At 43.9% G+C, this 22,591-nt stretch overlaps 2 protein-coding genes across 12 annotated transcripts in view; one reads left to right on the forward strand and one right to left on the reverse strand.

Moving 5' to 3' along the window:
* ppp1r9a (protein phosphatase 1, regulatory subunit 9A) overlaps positions 1-17,358 on the reverse strand; it is a 119,213-nt gene extending 101,855 nt beyond the window's left edge. For 5 of the 7 annotated variants that reach the window (XM_036953403.1, XM_036953406.1, XM_036953405.1 and 2 more), the window contains exons 1-2: positions 13,375-13,594; positions 9,225-10,810 (exon numbers count right to left, since the gene is read on the reverse strand). In XM_036953403.1, coding sequence (XP_036809298.1) covers positions 9,225-10,661 — 1,437 coding nt within the window. In that variant the 5' untranslated portion in view covers positions 10,662-10,810; positions 13,375-13,594. Of the gene's footprint in view, positions 1-9,224; positions 10,811-13,374; positions 13,595-16,962 lie in introns of those variants that run through there. The other 2 variants (XM_036953402.1, XM_036953408.1) reach the window with 2 other exon arrangements.
* The window catches only part of sgce (sarcoglycan, epsilon), a 32,397-nt gene continuing 25,103 nt past the window's right edge, over positions 15,298-22,591 (forward strand). For 2 of the 5 annotated variants that reach the window (XM_021572642.2, XM_021572643.2), the window contains exon 1: positions 15,298-15,701. In XM_021572642.2, the coding sequence (XP_021428317.1) occupies positions 15,665-15,701 (37 nt within the window). In that variant the 5' untranslated portion in view covers positions 15,298-15,664. Of the gene's footprint in view, positions 15,702-15,791; positions 16,557-22,591 lie in introns of those variants that run through there. The other 3 variants (XM_021572645.2, XM_021572646.2, XM_021572648.2) reach the window with 2 other exon arrangements.

Below are 22,591 nucleotides of genomic sequence, written 5' to 3' on the forward strand. Positions count from 1 at the left end.
CTGCAGTAATAGTGTTTGGTGAGGTACATACTGCAGTAATAGTGTTTGGGAGGTACATACTGCAGTAATAGTGTTTGGTGTGGTACATACTGCAGTAATAGTGTTTGGTGCGGTACATACTGCAGTAATAGTGTTTGGTGTGGTACATACTGCAGTAATAGTGTTTGGTGTGGTACATACTGCAGTAATAGTGTTTGGGAGGTACATACTGCAATAATAGTGTTTGGTGAGGTACATACTGCAGTAACAGTGTTTGGTGTGGTACATACTGCAGTAACAGTGTTTGGTGTGGTACATACTGCAGTAATAGTGTTTGGTGTGGTACATACTGCAGTACAGGTGGATGATGCTTTGCACAGACTACCTCTATGCCTGGGGGATAATCTGTGAAGAGGTCATATCAGGCCTAGCTAAAATAGCATGTGCATCCCAAATGCCACCCTATTCCCTATTTAGTGCACTTCTTTTATTTCTGAGCCATTGTGCTCTGGTCAAAAGTAGTGCACTACATAGGGAATAAGATACCATTTGGGACGCAACAATGACTAAACTGGTGAACTCTATTCTCCAATATGGGGAGCTAAACTCAAATTCCGATTTATAATATAATTCAATACAACATTAATGTAATACAATACCACTTTAATCACCTCCCCCTCCAGGCTGTAAAGCCAACAGAGACAGATTGACTAAGCATTTGCACCAACCAGACATTCCTAGCTCTGGTCCTATCGTGCGATGACCACAACGAGTTGCCTCTACGTTTGTAGAGGAACTTGCACTAACGCCCTGGACCACAGCTAGACAATCCCAACCTTATATAATATAATATATATTCCATTAGAGGAGACACTTTTATCCAAAGCAACATTTTACCTATGTGTGGTCCCGAGTCAAATGAAAACAAAGGCAGAGTAAAACATCAAACTGTCGTAACGCTGACTGTGCAATTCATTCATCCCCTCTCACTTAGAATAGGCCTCCTCCTCTACACATTGATTTAATATGGCTTTGGTTCTTCTGGGATTGATTACAGTAGCCTAAACGATGAGCAAAAAACAGTAACGGACAAAACGCTAGCCTCTTTGATGTAATGACAGAGTGCAGCACAGTGAGGGTGCAATTATCACTTCAATGTTCATTCACTAACGTCTCACTGCCTACCAGTCAGTCCTTCACATGTGCTTCATTCCATTAGGAAATCAAGATGTCAGAGCTGAGGCGAAAACGACTTTTCAACAGTAGATGCAAACGTTTCATTACAGCTGCTTTAAACGCCATTCAAGTAGAAGTGGGGAGGACGAGGAGGAGGAAACGGGGGGACAGTTACAGGGAAGGAATCGGAGAAAGAAGTTACAGTTACAGGGAAGGAATCAGAGAAAGAAGTTACAGTTATAGGGAAGGAATCAGAGAAAGAAGTTACAGTTACAGGGAAGGAATCAGAGAAAGAAGTTACAGTTACAGGGAAGGAATCAGAGAAAGAAGTTACAGTTACAGGGAAGGAATCGGAGAAAGAAGTTACAGTTACAGGGAAGGAATCAGAGAAAGAAGTTACAGTTACAGGGAAGGAATCGGAGAAAGAAGTTACAGTTACAGGGAAGGAATCAGAGAAAGAAAGGGACTATGAAGGTATGGAGGGAGATCTTCAGTCTCCATCCCCAGTGTCCTGCACAAGAGTGAGTATGATCGACCGGGTTTACACCGGGCTCTCTTACACAGCACAAGACGGTGGTAACCCACCGAGCTAAAGCCTCTGCAATAGCTTGGGGAACTAACATAAGTCTCTTGGTCTCAGGCAAGGAAGCTATCACAAGGGCCAGAATTTACTAAGGACAATAAGGAGGAGTGGAGGGGAAGAGAGAGTTCCTGTTTGGATAACCAGTATCATGAACAAGAGTAAAGGAACTTTAAATCAGAATAGACAGTTGCTAAGGATAACGTTGAAAAACCCTTGCTGCAAAGGCACACTGTAATATAGACACTGTACTGTAGATACTATACTGTAGATACTGTACTGTAGATACTGTAGATACTGTACTGTAGATACTGTACTGTTGTCACGCCCTGGTCTTAGTTATCTTTGTTTTCTTTATTATTTTGGTTAGGCCAGGGTGTGATATGGGTGATTTATGTGTTTTGTCTTGTCTAGGTTTTTTTTGTAGATTTATGGGGTTGTGATCAGTTTAGGTGTCTAGGTAAGTCTATGGTTGCCTAGAGTGGTTCTCAGTCAGAGGCAGGTGTTTATCGTTGTCTCTGATTGGGAACCATATTTAGGCAGCCATATTCTTTGGGTATTTTGTGGGTGATTGTTTCCTGTCTTTGTGTTTTATGCACCAGTTAGGACTGTTACGGTTTTCACGTTTATTGTTTTGTAGTTTGTTCATGTTTGAGTCTTCCTATTAAAACCATGGACACTTACCACGCTGCGTATTGGTCTGATCCCTGTTTCACCTCTTCAGAGGAAGAGGAGGAAGAAAACCGTGACAACTGTAGATACTGTAGATACTGTACTGTAGATACTGTAAATACTGTAGATACTGTAGATACTGTACTGTAGATACTGTAGATAATGTACTGTAGATATTGTAGCTACTGTACTGTAGATACTGTAGATACTGTACTGTAGATACTGTAGATACTGTACTGTATATATTGTACTGTAGACACTGTAGATACTGTAGATACTGTACTGTAGACACCGTAGACACTGTAGATATTGTACTGTAGACGCTGTAGATACTATACTGTAGATACTGTACTGAAGATACTGTAGACACTGTAGACACTGTAGATACTGTACTGTAGATACTGTAGATACTGTACTGAAGACACTGTAGATACTGTAGCTACCGTAGACACTATAGATACTGTACTGTAAATACTGTACTGTAGACACCGTAGATATGGCACTGTAGATACTGTAGATACTGTACTGTATATACTGTAGATACTGTACTGTAGATACTGTAGATACGGTAGATACTGTACTGTAGACACTGTACTGTAGATACTGTACTGTAGACACTGTAGATACTGTACTCTAGATACTGTAGATACTGTACTGTAGATACGGTACTGTAGATACTGTAGACACTGTACTGTAGATACTGTACTGTAGATACTGTAGATACGGTACTGTAGATACTGTAAATACTGTACTGTAGACACTGTACTGTAGATACTGTACTGTAGACCCTGTAGATACTGTAGATACTGTACTGTAGATACTATACTGTAGACACTGTAGATACTATACTGTAGATACTGTACTGAAGATACTGTAGACACTGTAGACACTGTAGATACTGTTGTAGATACTGTAGATACTGTACTGAAGACACTGTAGATACTGTAGCTATTGTAGATACTGTAGCTACTGTAGACGCTGTAGATACTGTACTGTAAATACTGTACTGTAGACACTGTAGATATGGCACTGTAGATACTGTAGATACTGTACTGTAGATACTGTAGATACTGTAGATACTGTAGCTACTGTAGACACTGTAGATACTGTACTGTAAATACTGTACTGTAGACACTGTAGATATGGCACTGTAGATACTGTAGATACTGTACTGTATATACTGTAGATACTGTACTGTAGATACTGTAGATAATGTAGATACTGTACTGTATACACTGTAGATACTGTAGATACTGTAGCTACTGTAGACACTGTAGATACTGTACTGTAAATACTGTACTGTAGACACTGTAGATATGGCACTGTAGATACTGTAGATACTGTACTGTATATACTGTAGATACTGTACTGTAGATACTGTAGATAATGTAGATACTGTACTGTAGACACTGTACTGTAGATACTGTACTGTAGACACTGTAGATACTGTACTCTAGATACTGTAGATACTGTACTGTAGATACGGTACTGTAGATACTGTAGACACTGTACTGTAGATACTGTACTGTAGATACTGTAGATACGGTACTGTAGATACTGTAGATACTGTACTGTAGACACTGTACTGTAGACACTGTAGATACTGTAGATACTGTAGACACTGTAGATACTGTACTGTAGAAACTGTACTACTATACTGTAGATACTGTACTGTAGATACTGTACTGTAGATACTGTAGATACGGTACTGTATATACTGTAGATACTGTACTGTAGATACGGTACTGTAGATACTGTAGATACTGTACTGTAGACACTGTACTGTAGATACTGTACTGTAGACACTGTAGATACTGTAGACACTGTACTGTAGATACTGTACTGTAGACACTGTAGATACTGTACTGTAGATACTGTACTGTAGATACTGTACTGTAGACACTGTAGATACTGTACTGTAGATACTGTAGATACTGTAGACACTGTAGACACTGTAGATACTGTACTGTAGATACTGTAGATACTGTACTGAAGACACTGTAGATACTGTAGCTACTGTAGACACTGTAGATACTGTACTGTAAATACTGTACTGTAGACACTGTAGATATGGCACTGTAGATACTGTAGATACTGTACTGTAGATACTGTACTCTAGATACTGTAGATAATGTACTGTAGATACTGTAATGTAGATACTGTAGATACGGTAGATACTGTACTGTAGACACTGTAGCTACTGTAGCTATTGTAGCTACTGTAGACACTGTAGATACTGTACTGTAAATACTGTACTGTAGACACTGTATATATGGCACTGTAGATACTGTAGATACTGTACTGTAGATACTGTAGATACTGTACTGTAGATACGGAATTGTAGATACTGTAGATACTGTACTGTAGACACTGTACTGTAGATACTGTACTGTAGACACTGTAGATACCGTACTGTAGATACTGTAGATACTGTACTGTAGATAATGTAGATACTGTACTGTAGATACGGTACTGTAGATACTGTAGATACTGTGCTGTAGTCACTGTACTGTAGATACTGTAGGCACTGTACTGTAGATACTGTACTGTAGACACTGTACTGTAGACACTGTAGATACTGTAGATACTGTACTGTAGATACTATACTGTAGATACTGTAGGCACTGTACTGTATATACTGTACTGTAGACACTGTACTGTAGATACTGTACTGTAGATACTGTAGATACTGTACTGTAGATACTGTAGATACAGGTACTGTAGATACTGTACTGTAGATTCTGTAGATACTGTACTGTAGATACTGTACTGTAGATACTGTAGATACTGTAGATACTGTACTGTAGATACTATACTGTAGATACTGTAGGCACTGTACTGTAGATACTGTACTGTAGACACTGTACTGTAGATACTGTACTGTAGACACTGTAGATACTGTAGATACTGTACTGTAGATACTATACTGTAGATACTGTAGGAACTGTACTGTAGACACTGTACTGAATATACTGTACTGTAGACACTGTAGATACTATACTGTAGATACTGTACTGTAGATACTGTAGATACTGTACTGTAGAAACTGTAGATACTGTACTGTAGATTCTGTAGATACTGTACTGTAGATACTGTACTGTAGATACTGTACTGTAGACACTGTAGATACTGTACTGTAGATACTGTAGACACTGTAGATACTGTACTGTAAATACTGTACTGTAGACACTGTAGATAATGTACTGTAGATACTGTACTGTAGATACTGTAGATACTGTAGATATTGTACTGTAGACACTGTAGATACTGTAGATAATGTAGCTAATGTAGACACTGTAGATACTGTACTGTAAATACTGTACTGTAGACACTGTATATATGGCACAGTAGATACTGTAGATACTGTACTGTAGATACGGTACTGTAGATACTGTAGATACTGTACTGTAGACACTGTATTGTAGATACTGTACTGTAGACACTGTATACACTGTAGATACTGTACTGTAGATAATATACTGTAGATACTGTAGGCACTGTACTGTAGACACTGTACTGAAGATACTGTACTGTAGACACTGTAGATACTGTACTGTAGATACTGTAGATACTGTACTGTAGATACGGTACTGTAGATACTGTAGATACTGTACTGTAGAAACTGTAGACACTGTAGATACTGTACTGTAGATACTATACTGTAGAAACTGTAGGCACTGTACTGTAGACACTGTACTGTAGATAATGTACTGTAGATACTGTACTGTAGACACTGTAGATACTGTACTGTAGATACTGTAGACACTGTAGATACTGTACTGTAAATACTGTACTGTAGACACTGTAGATATGGCACTGTAGATACTGTTGATACTGTACTGTAGATACTGTACTCTAGATACTTTAGATAATGTACTGTAGATACTGTACTGTAGATACTGTAGATACCGTAGATACTGTACTGTAGACACTGTAGATACTGTAGATACTGTAGCTAATGTAGACACTGTAGATACTGTACTGTAAATACTGTACTGTAGACACTGTATATATGGCACAGTAGATACTGTAGATACTGTACTGTAGATACGGTATTGTAGATACTGTAGATACTGTACTGTAGGCACTGTACTGTAGATACTGTAGATATTGTACAGTAGATGCAGTATATACTGTAGATACTGTACAGTAGATAATGTACTGTAGATCTCTGCGTATGTTTTCTGTTATTCCCCAGAAAAGATTAAGAGTATCCTAAAGCATCCCATTTATTATGTTCTGGAGTCACCATTCCTATATGATATGATCTGTGACTTCAGAACTAGATAGCTGCTGTAGAGAGCAGTCAGTGTACTGCAGAAAGCAGCATGTACCTGTAGCCAACCAGCATGGATGTGGGTGTGGCCATACATATGTAGGATCTTAATTTGAGCCAGTTTGCAACAGGAAATGTAAAATATTATTTGGATTATAATTAATTGACTTTTCTATAAATTTTTCATCAAGGAAAATCAGGTCTGAAACATCAAAGTGGAAATTACAAACTTCAGAAGCTTTTTTAAACCTCAAATACACTACAAATTTAAAATGTCCTCCATTGCAGGAAAGTTCTCCTGTAACAGGGTGACAAAATGAAGATCCTACATCGGTATGTGTCAGACTCAGACCCTCCAGGAAAAGCGGCTGCCTCTGTCTCAGACCAGCCCAGTTGAGTCCCTCCACACCGGGACACTCTCTTACAGATGAGTGTGTGTATGGAGATCATACTGTAAGTAGTGAGAGGAAAACATCTCATCTGGTGCCTAAATATATACAATAAAAATCTAGTTAATCAAGCATTCTGTTTGTATAGAGCAGTATACCGGCATAAACTGATCTAACAGGCATCTGTGTGCATCAATGCAGAAACTAATAAACAAAGTGTGTTTATATCGCCAGTTGCCACAAGCTTATGTACCCGCTTTCCACATGCAGGCAGCAGCCTCCAATAAGATAGATTATTAGATTCAGAAGCCGGGATGTCAAAATAGATTTATCCGCTTTGAGAGGCACTAAGACATATTACAAAAAAACGTTAAGCAAGACTAACTGACTACATGTTTTCTTTTCAATGTTGTTCAAGGGTCAAGCCGGTCTCGTGTGGGGTCAGCCCCAGTGAAGACCCAAGCTCAGGGACAAATATCTCCGTCTCTTTCACAAGTTGGAACAAAAGACAGAACGCTGTTTGTTCACAATGTGCCCAGAGGAGCGAGAGAAGGGGGAAAAACACTGCAAACAGCCAAGACCTTCTGTGGGAAAACAGCTGCCTGGAGCGGCTAAGCATTTCAACTGTACGCTCACACACACCTACAGATAACCCATTTCAACTGTACGCTCACACACACCTACAGATAACCCAACCTAAAAAGGGACAGGAGAGCATTCTGAGTTCATAAAAGCTGTCTTGGGACAATAACCTCTTAATTGCTAGGAAGCCCTGCTATTCTATAGAATAAATTAATAGAAGAGGTGGGACCAAACGTTTGGACTTTTAACACAATATTCAGTAAATGTTTCATATTGTGATGGCTGGTTATAGTTCGTTTGCATTATTATAATACATTGCAAAATGGCATTGGGTAGCACGGCTGGCAGACCTATATATCAGGCTTTTAATTAGCTGGCTTATCTGAGAATTCAAATTGAGCGTAGCATAGGGATCTGATCTGATTCTGGAATTCTAAGAATATGATATACTTCACATGGAAAAGTTAACCTTTACTGACCCTATCCTGTTCTATAATAGAAAAGCCACAGCACGTGTGTAGGTGTATATGTGTGTGTGTAAATTTTCAGCATATATGTATGTATGTGTGTGTGCATGCGTGCGTGCGTGCGTGCGTGCGTGTGTGTGTTGGCTGCTCTAGCAATCCAACATGTCCTGTGTAAGAACTGGGGTAATTGTTCTGCTCTGTTACAGCATGTTAATGGGATCGAACCCAACCTGTGGAGTGTTTGTGTTAGCTCTAATTCCACACACACTCCCTTCAAACACACATAGACACGCATGCACACGCACTAGCACAAGCTATTAATCATTGTTTATGTTCATATCAGTTGCAATAACACATGCAAGGAAGTCATTGTTTACCGCAGAGTCAGCAGATCCCCAAGAGCAAATAAAGTAACTGTAGCAAGTTTGATTCGAGACGCACCAATTATAAACAGGAGGTAATCCTTTGAAAACAGAACTGTAACAACATAAAGCGTTTTAGATATTATGAATAATCGGCTGAATTCATCTCACCTGCTATTGATAAATGTAACGCAAACATTCCAAAAACATACATACATGCTTTATTCCTTAATATAATATCTGCCCAGGAATTGTACTCTTTGATATTCTCAGAAACGTAATATTTTAAGATAGATGCCCTTATGGGCAGATGATTATGGTCGCCAGGACAAATGGAGTGCTGTATATTCAACCCCACACTAACTACCGTAGTAATACTAATGCTAGCCTATTTCGCCACCTCTTAATTACACTCTTATCCAGAGTTACATACAGGAGGGTTAAGTACCTTGCTCAAGGGCGCATCAACTGCTTTTTTCACCTAGTTGGCTTTGGGATTCAAACCCACAACATTTCAGTAACTGGCTGAACGTTCTTAACCGCTAGGCTACCTGCCACCCCTCATCTCTCACTGAACGTGACTCAGTAGGATGAGCACCTCACAATGTTACCCAATCCACACCATCTCATACCTGGAGACTAGGGACGCATTCATCAGGGTACATCTTAGTGAAATATTTTTCAACGTAAAACCATAACAAGCGTTTCTTATTGGTTAAGTTCAGTTGACAAGGGACTTACCATCATGGGTTTGGTACTGAAGCGTAGTTTCCTCTTCTGGGGGATATCCTCCTTCTCTTCTTCTGGTAGACCAGGGATCTCAGTAAGATCATTCCCAGGGTCATAGATGACATCATCATCACCATATATGTCATCGTCAGGGTCAGTACAGCTCTCCCCCCAGCCCTGGTAGCACGCGTCCCCGTCCGTGTTAAAAATCACCCTTTCGTTCCCACTGTATTCCTCATTGGGCACTTCTGCCTGGTCCTCTAGAGAAACCCTGGGCCTGGAGGAAGCCTTCTCCATCTCCACCTCCTCCCCAAGGGCCTCTGCCTCCTCTTGGGCTTCATCCTTGGCTGGGGTGGCTGGGATGGCTGGGGTATCCGGGGTGTCCTCAGAAGTCTTGTCCCCGACAATGGTGTCAGTCGTGGGCCTTGAGTCCATGCAGACTCCCTCCGTCTCTCTGAAGGTTTCGGTTTCCTCCGCCTGTTTCTCATCACACGATCCGTTCACCTCGCCTCCGTTGGTGGTGGCCCTTACGGGATGTCTCTCTTTGTCCCTCTGTTCTAACTCCCCTGCTGTCTCCTCTCTCTCCTGGGGCTCCTCCTGCTGCGGGACGGGTTTTAGCTCCACTGCCTCTGATAGCGGGCTGGGGCTGAGGAGGTCCTCTGAGGACGAGGATATGGGGAATTTTCCCCCCACGCGGATCCTACACCCTCCGCCAGGCACTGGGGACTGGCGTGAGTCGTCTTCGCTGACGTCGCTGTGCCGGTGGGAATTGTCAGGGGAGTATAGTGCCCGGCCTCGGTAGCCTCGCCGGAACGGACCCTCGCCCCCTCCTCCCCCTCCCTGTTGGTCGACATTCTCAAACACAGCGCTCAGCTGGCTCACTGTGGGTGACTGGGCTTCTGTTCTGGAACACAGCGAGTCCAAGGAGTCTGTGCTGCCCCTGTTGGAGCGCGCCCCTCGCCAGTCGTCCAGGTGCTCATAAGAACCCCTCTTCTCCCGACCGTAGGAGTAGACGGGTGACTGGGAGGCGTCGCGCGACTGCTGCTCAAACAGCCTCCTGGTCTCTATGACCTTTGACCGTGCACTGGTTCGGTCTGCTGTAGGGTGCTGCGTCAGCTTGATGACCGAGCCGTCCGCCTTGTTGATGAAGTTGGTGGGCTTGGTTATCTTCTGAGGCGATGGGTCTTCCCGCCTGGTGGCGGCGACGGTGCTCTCTGTCCCCTGCATCTGCATGAACATGTCCTTGATGCGGCTGACGTGTGCGCCATACTGTCGTCCTCGACGCTGGGTGACCCGCTCAGGGTCCTTGAGCTGGGGCTCTTTGCTGTCCTGCCGGGGCGGCTGGTCGAAGGCCTTCTTCAGGGCCTGGAACTCTGTCCTATAGGCGTTGCGGTGAGGGGAGGCGCTCCGGAGAGTGGTCCTCTCCCCCGAGGCCTCCGTCTTCAGCATAATGGCGTCAGAGGCGAGGAGGCGGAGGGGATCTCAGCAGCATCGCTGGGCCTTCATCTCACATATATTACTGTAGCGTCCAGCGAGTGCCCTGCCTGTGTGATTATCACTGTGATTTGATTTCACACTTCATTTGGGGCAATGGACACCTGGGAAAGATAAGGAGATGCCTGTTAGATACAAGAGATACCAAGCAACCTGTCATTGTCAAGAGGTCGCTCCTCTTTTCAGTTCGCTGCAGCTAGCAACTGGGACCTGCTGAAAAAAACTGTCAAACTGGACAGTTTTATCTCCATCTCTTCATTCAAAGACTCAATCATGGACACTCTTACTGACAGTTGTATTGTTGTCTCTACCTTCTCGCCCTTTGTGCTGTTGTGTGTGCCCAAAAAATGTTGTACCATAGTTTGTGCTATTTGCCTTTTGGCAGGTCGTCATTGTAAATAAGAATTTGACTTGCCTAGTTACAGAAACATTAATAAAAAAAATATATTAAAAAAATAGTGAGGTTTTACACTACAGCATGATGGGGAGATCCATTGCAATTCAGCTTTCGAAAATGTCACGAACATTACCATTTCTATGAATCTGAAGTGAAAGTGCAAGGTAATCACAGACAACGCTTAGCACAAGACGTGCACTGAATGTAAAAAGGTATTTGCCCTCTAAAAGGATCTGTTTAGAAAGTAGTGTGTTTATCCATTTATCTAATCAATACACAGTTACTCACGTAGAAGATAAAACATGCACTGATCAATACGGGCGATGGAAATCATGTGGGCCACTTGCAGTTATAAATCGGGTGTTTCAAGTTTATAACAGCAATAAGGCATCTCGGGGGTGTGTGGTATATGGTCAATATACCATGGCTAAGGCCTGTATCCAGGCACTCCGCGTTGTGTCATGCATAAGAACACCCCTTAGCCATGGTATATTGGCAATATACCACACTCACAGCTAGACACACCCACTTGGGAGCCAGGCCCAGCCAATCAGAATATTTTTTTCCCCACAAAGGGGCTTTATTACAGACAGAAATACTCCTCCGTTTCATCAGCTGTCTGGTAGGCTGGTCTCAGACGATTTCGCAGGTGAAGAAGCCGGATTTGGAGTTCCTTGGCTGGTGTGGTTATACGTGGCCTGCGGTTATAAAGCTGGTTGGACGTAATGCAAAATACTCTAAAATGACGTTGGAGGTGGCTTATGGTAGAGAAATTAACATTTCATTTTCTGGCATCTGATCTGGTGGATATTCCTTCAGTCAGCATGCCAATTGCACTCTCCCGCAAAACTTGAGACATCTGTGGTATTGTGTTGTGTGACAAAACTACACATTTTAGAGTGGCCTTTCGTTGTCCCAAACACAAGGTGCACTTGTGTAATGATCATGCTGTTTAATCAGCTTCTTGACATGCCACATCTGTCAGGTGGATGGATTATCTTGGCAAAGGAGAAATGCTCATTAACAGGGATGTAAACAAATGTGTGGAAAAAATGTGAGAGAAATAAGCTTTACGTGAGTATGGAACCTTTCTGGGATCTTTCATTTCAGTTCATGGGACCAAAATGTTCATTCAGTATAGTTTACTGCCACACCCACTGCCCCGGCCCGTAGCATTCTGCATGGTCATCACGATTAATAACTGGTCTGAAGGACAGTTCAGCTCATAAACACACAGGCAGGCCAGACGGTTTTAGGGAAAGGATGCAAGGGGGAGTTGTTTAAACACCACAAATAACTGTGATATAATCAATTGCTAAAAAATAATATTGTGGATTCCATTTGTTTACAATCATAAGTATGTATAGGCTACATAACATACTGTTAATGTAATTTGAAAATTTCATTTTAATTTCATTATCAAATGTGTTTTCATGTGTTACTACTATTCTATTACTGTACTTTCATCATACCACTACCCTGTTTGTGAGATTCAAATAGCTTATTTGCTAATCCCACATAGGCTACAATTTAAGATATAAATGGAGAACATTAAACCACGACACACAACCGCAGAGAGGTGGTTAGAGCGTTGGACTAGTAACCGGAAGGTTGCAAGTTCAAACCCCCGAGCTGACAAGGTACAAATCTGTCGTTCTGCCCCTGAACAGGCAGTTAACCCACTGTTCCTAGGCTGTCATTGAAAATAAGAATTTGTTCTTAACTGACTTGCCTGGTTAAATAAAGGTAAAAAAATAATAAATAAATAAAGATACATGTTACAATGTTACAAAGTGAAAAGATATCGGATGCCGCCAGCAGTGGTTTGTGTAGCACCCAGTTCAGCAGGACTCCAGTCAACGAATTACAAATTGCAACATTCTGCGAACGCACCCATTTGCTACTGTGATAAACACGATCAACGTACTATAGCCATTTTCGTAAAGCAGCAGTAGACTATATAGTCTATCCGCCAAGCCATTTCATCAACGTCCCACGAGATGCAGAAGATAAAACTGAAACGTGTAACATTGTATCAGCTCGAGCTCTATCCTACATCCAACGAACAGATAGACGCGCCTCACCCGCACAGGTCATGGTGGTTGACAGCTCCATATGAACTGTATATTCTGATAAATTATTTAATTTCACTAGCCCATGTACAAGGAAAACGCTACTGCATAGTGTTGTTGATCATTTAGAAAATGCAGAAGTTAACTGTTTACCACACATAGGCTACCCTTTCAACAATGCACAACAAGAGTGACTTACGTTAATTGCTTCGTGTGATGAATGACCACAACTTAAATATAGTCTCGTAAAAATTCACATAGCATACTCTGCTTTCGTTATAAATCCCATCGAATACGACATTTCCATTCAAGCCCGTCGTTAGTCCAGTATTGTGTCGCCCTATCGAGACACTACAAGCCGTGATCTACACATCGCTAGACAACGCCATTGCAGGCAATGGGTGATGCTGACATGCACATTGGGTGAGTCGACGCTATTAAATATTCCATCTCAATGAGAGGTGCGCAACTGCGTGTTTTCTAAGGTGAACACATCTTATAAATCTTAATCAACGAGTATCGAAAACATACTTTACATTTAGGAAATATTATGTTTTGCTAATGGCATACACATGTGACAGGTGTTTAACCTTATCGCAGTAATGGTTTGGTCCAATAATATGCATGGAGGGGGTTCCACTAAACTGCAGTCTGGCAGAAACACCACCACAAATAACTTTACTGGCTTTATTACTGTATCGAGCTCCAGCACAACACAGACCACGCGGGAAGAAATATCAATTTGTAAACGTTTTCATCAGTTGTTATGTTGGTGTTGGATATTCACACAGATTATGTCGTCAATGGCTTCCATCTGTAACATTAAAAGTCAAAGTCAAAATGTTTAATATAAATGGTAGTTTAAATGGCTAGTTGCGAGACAAAGCTAGCCTCTCACGTACAGTAGATATAACAGATAATGCAGATGTGTGTGTTAAACTGAGAAAAACATTTAAAGTTATTTTGATATATTATTTCATTAATCTAAGGGCCATTATGCCCATAGCCTACTTAGCCTACTATCTACCTAAGGGGTCAAATGTAACAATACACACAATATTAATCTAAGAAAACAATGCTGCTTTTGAATAAAAGTATCCGGTCAAGAAAGCCAGCCTACGGCATGTGGCTGACTGGGCCATGTGATTAAGAATGGAGAGCTTTGTCTGAAAGGTTCTCATTATTCCTTTTCTAATGTGGGGACGCCATTTTAATAATAACAACATCATGCACTTCACTCTCACAAAAAATACACACTAGTGGTATTACTAGTATATGCTTCACTACCCTATTCGCTTGCCATGCTCAGAATGGGGATGCAATGAAGAAAGGAGAGAGGATCCGGTTTAATACAGTTCATTGCGGAATAAATAGATGTCTTATTGGCATGACGATCAGCTGGATCAAATGCTTGTCTGTTTAGAAAATGAGAATCCAGGACAGAGAGTGAAGGCATGTGCTCATTTAGCAAAATTCTTGACCAACATTGTTTCCCCCACTGAATATATTGTTTTGTCCTCGACTGGCCAATGATTGGGAATCCTCATATACAGTAGACTATGGTATATTATGCGATACTGTACATGACACTTCATAACCATATCTACCCACAAGCACTAGCACCCCAAATCTGTACACGTTGCTAAGCAACCTAAATATAATCTTGGAAATTGAGAGAGAAAAACAACCTGACTCTGCAGAGAAGAGGAGATGCCATGCCAACACACCAAAATCAAGATCATAATAAAACAATCCCTTTACACAAAGTATAAGATGCTAATGCATCATTCATAACACACACACCATCATTGATCACAGCCAAATATAGGTATGCCAGTTATAAAGACCGTTAAAAGTGTGTCATATCTGTCCTCTGCATAATACACTCCAAGGGAGCAAGATGGAGATTTAAGAGTCAGATGGACCATTCTTTCCCTTACCAGGACCCTTAGCTGAGCCGAATAGGCCAAAGAGCAAAGGGGGCTGAGAGGCTGAGCATGACCATCTGTCTGCTGGCTCTCCACAGGGGGGAGAACAGATTTTAATAGACTTCTCAGTCATCTCACTGCCCTCTTTACAGCTGGGTTTATACAGTGGAAGGAGGGGTGGTGGGGATGGAGGGGTTATGTTGGTCACGCAAGGTCAATAGAACATGCGCATAATTTTGGAAGAAAGGAACAGAGCGAGAGAAAAAGAGAGAGAGTTTGTTAATTTATTAGATTATCTAAATTAAAATAGTGATGATGTTTACAATTGGTGAAATTGCATCACACCCGTTTTTATGATAGGCGTTATGATACCCATTTGATAGAGTGCGGGAATGATATTTTCCAGCTTCTGCGCCAGATGTACCGACCAATGAAAGCGCGAGCGTTCGAATGAGGAGGCGGAGGCTGGAGTTTCATGGATGCTTGTTATGTCTGTCAAACCACTAGCGATTAGAAAAATATAGATTTTCCTATAAAAAAATAACCATTCGCAAATGCAATATGGATACTGCGGTTGTTGTCGTATGGCTTTCTATGGGTACGTATCAATTTCGAATGGAAATATAGAGAAATAGTCATGCTTTTTTGTATTAGCCATATTAGCTAGTCGCAAGCTAGCTTGCTACAGCAGCCAACACGTTATGTGGTTGATGGGTTGGTCATTTTTTCCCACTGCCTTGGTTAGCTTTCTATCCCGTTATTCGGAGATAATAGTGGCCTTGCCGTTTAAATCTACACTATTTAGCTATTTAGGATATGAGATTATTAGCTATTAGTAGAATTAACTGGCTACATATATCTACCGGTATTTTACAATTTAAAGTTATAACGTACTGTTGCAATAATGTTGCCATTCCTCCAAGGATGTGTTGCTGATTCCTCCAACATTTCTCTTTCGCGGATACATTGTATCACCTTATTCAAACCAGTTGTCCTACATCTATTATAACATACCAATATCACATAGCTACAGTAAATCTAAGTATGTCATGCAATTGATGGCCAAAAGTTATCTTAATCTTTTATTTCTTATACTGTCGTCATATCATTATGAATTGAATACATTTGCATGACATTATGTAGAAGCCGAAATAATGCATTAGGCCTAATATTGTGTGAAAACTATTTCCTATGTCACCACATGATTATAAGTACATTTTGCCATGTGCCTAGATGTGCTAGAAATTGCAAGTGAAGCATTCAGCAATTTTTTTTTGCAAACATGCCTCTGTTTGAGAAAAGATTCAAAATAAGTATTGCTTTTGTTTGTGTTTGTTGGTCTATTAAGTTTTCATTGTGCATGTATCTGGTTTCACACACAATGATGTGATTGGGAGAAACATCCATGTACAGCCTAATCTGGGTTTGAAGCAGAGAACTGCCATACCAGACGGTGAGTGGGCGTGTGCAGTGTTGAACATCTTGTGTGACTCCTCCCTGACCCCCCTCCCCCTCTATTCTCATAACATGGTGGTGACACACTCAAGTAGTTCCCTATTAATGGACACATTTGTGTTGATTGTAACAGACTGTGGTGCAACCTCTTCTGCTTTGTTTGTAATCTTTGCTCTTCGGTTTGTTTGAGTCACAGTCTAATTCTGACTAGCCCTAATTGTATTATTTTGAGATGCTGTAAGTGAGAGTTTCCTTGGTTACTGTAACTTTTTTTAAGAGACTTTCCAGTGAATAGTAAACATGTTGTTGCCCGCCTATCCTAGACAATAGCCTACTACTTGTTTACAGCCCTCTCCAAAAGACCCCATGACCTGGAGCGAGAAAATATATTCATTGTTAGTTACCTCAGTCCAGAATGGTTGTGCATCAAGTTCAGTCTAGGTACAGTAGGGACGTCTGAGTTGGCTGTGGTCCTCCCCTGCTAGCAACCGCTGCCTATAGAACCAGTAACCGAGCACAGTTTCACTCCAGTCTAGAGAGACAGACCACAGGCTAGATCAAGTCTAATGGTGCTCCCATAAGTCTGTGTAGTTTTAATGCAAACTAAAAGCACATGCATTCCCTCGGACCGGAATGGACAGATAGATCCACCTCCACCGCTGTACATTCAACTGAACAACAGGACAGAGGACATCCTTTTGCTGTCTAAGCCAGCCTTTCAACAGACAAGCTCTTTTTTTACTGTGTGGCCAAGGACATTAATAAAGACTATTTCTGGGCTGAGGCTGCTGTGTGCCCAAGGTCGGGTTGGTCCATAAAGGCATAAAAGCGGGTTATCCATTCTGTTAGTGATCTGCAGCAAGGGAACATGGCAAGGTGTGTGTTTTGTGTGTGTACCATAGCTAATATGCATGCGTGTGTGTGTGTGTGATGGGTCCTGCCATGGTTAGGGAGTTGAGCATTAACCATGAATGGTTGATGTATTAGATGGGGCTGTTGGTTCATCGTCTCCAGAAGGACTTGCTGTGCCCAGAGAGCCAGGTGTAAGCAGATCTGATGCTATTAGCACACCCTGTCGCTAGCGTAGCCAATGATCTCTGCTTTCTTTGTTTGGAGTCGCTGGACTGCATTCCAAATGGCACCTTATTCCCTATATAGGCTAGTGCACCACTTTTGACCAGGGTCAATGTGGCACTGGTCAAAAGTAGTGCACTATGTAGGGAATAGGGTGCCAGTTGGGATTCCGCCCAGTTGGAGTCTCTAAGGTTTCATCTGGCAGTGACCTGGGGAAGGCCATCTGGGCTGAGACATCGAAATAGAATTGGGAATGTTGACCTGAATGTGGATATCCATTCTAGTAAGTCTCCCTCTATGAACGGACACATCTGTGGACAACACGTGTTAATTAAACCACATCAAGAGTCTCTGAAAAGAAGGGTCAATGTTTGACCTTGGCTGTGGCTGTAACTATCATGTGGTTTTAGAAAATAAGCTTGACTGTGTTGTGAGAGGGCTGCATCTTAAGTGGCATCCTATTCCCTATACCAGTGGTTTCCAACTTTTTCGGTTACTTTAACACCAACTGAACTTTGCTCTGCCCAGAGTACCACTGAAGTATCCCTCATGTGCATTTTACCAGTAGGCCTACGGTCTCATGAGTCTTCTCAAGTACCCCCTGTGGATAGGCCAAGTACCCCCAGGGAACCACTGCCCTATGTACAGTTGATGCTGCCACCCCCGTGCTTCATGGTTGGGATGGTGTTCTTCGGCTTGCAAGCCTCCCCCTTTTTCCTCCAACCATAACAATGGTCATTATGTCCGCACAGTTCTATTCTTGTTTCATCAGACCAGAGGACATTTCTCCAAAAAGTACGATCTTTGTCCCCATGTGCAGTTGCAAACTGTCGTCTGGCTTTTTTATGGCGGTTTTGGAGCAGTGGCTTCTTCCTTGCTGAGCGGCCTTTCAGGTTATGTCGATATAGGACTCGTATCACTGTGGATATAGATACTTTTGTACCAGTTTCCTCCAGCATCTTCACAAGGTCCTTTGCTGTAGTTCTGGGATTGATTCACACTTTTCGCACCAAAGTACGTTCATCTCTAGGCGTCTCCTTCCTGAGCGGCATGACGGCTGCGTGGTCCCATGCTGTTTATACTTGCGTACTATTGTTTGTACAGATGAATGTGGTACCTTCAGGCGATTGGAAATTGCTCCCAATGATGAACCAGACTTGTGAGGGTCTACAATTTTTTTCTGAGGTCTTGGCTGTTTTCTTTTGATTTTCTCATGATGTCAAGCAAAGAGGCACTGAGTTTGAAGGTAGGCCTTGAAATACATCCACAGGTACACCTCCAATTGACTCAAATGATGTCAATTAGCCTATCAGAAGCTTCTAAAGCCATTACATAATTTTCTGTAATTTTCCAAGCTGTTTAAAGGCACAGTCAACTTAGTGTATGTAAACTTCTGACCCACTGGAATTGTGATACAGTGAATTATAAGTGAAATAATCTGTCTGTAAACAATTGTTGGAAAAATTACTTGTGTCATGCACAAAGTAGATGTCCTAACCGACTTGCCAAAACTGTAGGTTGTTAACAAGAAATTTGTGGAGTGGTTGAAAACGTTTTGAAAAGTTTTAATGACTCCAACCTAAGTGTATGTAAACTTCCGACTTCAACTGTACATTAGTGCACTACTTTTGACCAGGGCTCCTAGTGCTCTGGTCAAAGTAGTGCACTATGCAGCAAAACATTTTTTTTAACCTTTATTTAACTAGGCAAGTCAGTTAAGAACAAATTCTTATTTACAATGACGGCCTACCGGGGAACAGTGGGTTAACTGCCTTGTTCAAGGGCAGAATGACAGATTTTTACCTCGTCAGCTCAGGGATTCGATCAAGCAACTTTTTGGTTACTGGCCCAACGCTCTCTAACCACTAGTCTACCTGCCGCCCCACATTTAGCTTTATCAGTGTGGTGATGTTGAAACAACATTCAGCTATAGGCTAGTAATATCCCTACACCATAGCTCAATGATCATAGCAGTTGCCAGGCAGGTTCTATGGCAGATCCCGACCCTGTGCTTATTTCACATCTATAGAACCGTTTAGATCATTGACCACCTTTTCCTGTGACCAGGTCCCCGGGGACAAAAGACATCTGGGACACTTTAAGGTTTAGTGTTTTGCTTCAGATGGGTTTCACAGATCTACTTGGGCATTTTACATAGTCTATTGAGACATTTGTTCACGGTCTGATTTTGATTGGACTTCAAACTATTTTGTGTACTGGATAGGACATAGGCTAGTGTCTGTGTGTACTGGATAGGACATAGGCTAGTGTCTGTGTGTACTGGATAGGACATAGGCTAGTGTCTGTGTGTACTGGATAGGACATAGGCTAGTGTCTGTGTGTACTGGATAGGACATAGGCTAGTGTCTGTGTGTACTGGATAGGACATAGGCTAGTGTCTGTGTGTGTTTGTGTTACCTTAATCTGGCTGTGTTGCCTGTAATCTCTTCTGTTCCAGAGTGGTTTAACCCATTATATGGACTCTTGCAGTGTTTAACGTAACTCCAATTAACTACAGATTATGGGCCGGTTTCTGGGACACAGAATCCTGGACTAAAAATCATGTTAATCTCCGTAGAAAGTGATTTTTTTAGTCCAGGTAGGACTAGGCCTAATCTGTGTCCTGGAAAGTGGCCTAAATCTCCCAATATGTCTTAATAATGATGAAGAATGAAGATTATGGTAACATGTTTTCCAATAGGACTTTTTTTCAGCTCTTCCAGGCTCCATTTGCTGCAAATGGAGTTGGATTTATTTGTCTGCAGTCATGAACAGTGGAGCTGTCTCTCTCTTTGACGCACACGCACGCACGCACGCACACACACACACACACACACACGCACGCACACACACACACACACACACACACACACACACACACACACACACACACACACACACACACACACACACACACACACACACACACACACACACATACACACACACACACACACACACACACACACACACACACACACACACACACACACACACACACACACACACACACAATGTACTGCAGTTCTCCCTCCCCCTCCCATCCCAGCACACTCACTCTCCCATGGTGATTAAAAACGTAGCTCATACCCTCTGGAGGAGGAGGATGGAGAAAAAGAAAGAAGAAGAAAAGCTCTGTCAAACCAGAGTAGAGGAGCAGGAGGTAAAGAGGGGGATGGGGGGGGGTAGAGGAGCAGGAGGTAGAGAGGGGGATGGGGGGGGTAGAGGAGCAGGAGGGAGAGAGGGGGATGAGGGGGGGGGGGGTAGAGGAGCAGGAGGTAGAGAGGGGGATGAGGGGGGGTAGAGGAGCAGGAGGTAGAGAGGGGGATGAGGGGGGGGGTAGAGGAGCAGGAGGTAGAGAGGGGGATGAGGGGGGGGGTAGAGGAGCAGGAGGTAGAGAGGGGGATGAGGGGGGGCGGGGTAGAGGAGCAGGAGGTAGAGAGGGGGATGGGGGGGGAGAGGAGCAGGAGGGAGAGAGGGGGATGAGGGGGGGGTAGAGGAGCAGGAGGTAGAGAGGGGGATGAGGGGGGGCTAGAGGAGCAGGAGGTAGAGAGGGGGATGAGGGGGGGGTAGAGGAGCAGGAGGTAGAGAGGGGGATGAGGGGGGGTAGAGGAGCAGGAGGTAGAGAGGGGGATGAGGGGGGGTAGAGGAGCAGGAGGTAGAGAGGGGGATGAGGGGGGGTAGAGAGGGGGATGAGGGGGGGATAGAGGAGCAGGAGGTAGAGAGGGGGATGAGGGGGGGGTAGAGGAGCAGGAGGTAGAGAGGGGGATGAGGGGGGGGGGTAGAGGAGCAGGAGGGAGAGAGGGGGATGGGGGGGGTAGAGGAGCAGGAGGTAGAGAGGGGGATGAGGTAGAGGAGCAGGAGGTAGAGAGGTGGATGAGGGGGGGGGTAGAGGAGCAGGAGGTAGAGAGGGGGATGAGGGGGGGGGTAGAGGAGCAGGAGGGAGAGAGGGGGATGAGGGGGGGGTAGAGGAGCAGGAGGTAGAGAGGGGGATGAGGGGGGGGGTAGAGGAGCAGGAGGTAGAGAGGGGGATGAGGGGGGGTAGAGGAGCAGGAGGTAGAGAGGGGGATGAGGGGGGGGGGGGGTAGAGGAGCAGGAGGTAGAGAGGGGGATGAGGGGGGGTAGAGGAGCAGGAGGTAGAGAGGGGGATGAGGGGGGGGTAGAGGAGCAGGAGGTAGAGAGGGGGATGAGGGGGGGGTAGAGGAGCAGGAGGTAGAGAGGGGGCTGAGGGGGGGGTAGAGGAGCAGGAGGTAGAGAGGGGGATGAGGGGGGGGTAGAGGAGCAGGAGGGAGAGAGGGGGATGAGGGGGGGGGGGTAGAGGAGCAGGAGGGAGAGAGGGGGATGAGGGGGGGTAGAGGAGCAGGAGGGAGAGAGGGGGATGAGGGGGGGGGTAGAGGAGCAGGAGGTAGAGAGGGGGATGAGGGGGGGGGGTAGAGGAGCGGGAGGGAGAGAGGGGGATGAGGGGGGGGGGTAGAGGAGCAGGAGGGAGAGAGGGGGATGAGGGGGGGGGTGGTAGAGGAGCAGGAGGTAGAGAGGGGGATGAGGGGGGGGGTAGAGGAGCAGGAGGTAGAGAGGGGGATGAGGGGGGGGGGTAGAGAAGCAGGAGGGAGAGAGGGGGATGAGGGGGGGGTAGAGGAGCAGGAGGTAGAGAGGGGGATGAGGGTGGGTAGAGGAGCAGGAGGTAGAGAGGGGGATGAGAGGGGGGGTAGAGGAGCAGGAGGGAGAGAGGGGGATGAGGGGGGGGTAGAGGAGCAGGAGGGAGTGAGGGGGATGAGGGGGGGGGTAGAGGAGCAGGAGTGAGAGAGGGGGATGAGGGGGGGTAGAGGAGCAGGAGGTAGAGAGGGGGGGGGTAGAGGAGCAGGAGGTAGAGAGGGGGATGAGGGGGGGGGTAGAGGAGCAGGAGGTAGAGAGGGGGATGAGGGGGGGGGGTAGAGGAGCAGGAGGTGGAGAGGGGGATGA

The sequence above is a fragment of the Oncorhynchus mykiss genome, chromosome 18 (assembly GCF_013265735.2).
Source record: "Oncorhynchus mykiss isolate Arlee chromosome 18, USDA_OmykA_1.1, whole genome shotgun sequence".
NCBI lineage: Eukaryota > Metazoa > Chordata > Actinopteri > Salmoniformes > Salmonidae > Oncorhynchus > Oncorhynchus mykiss.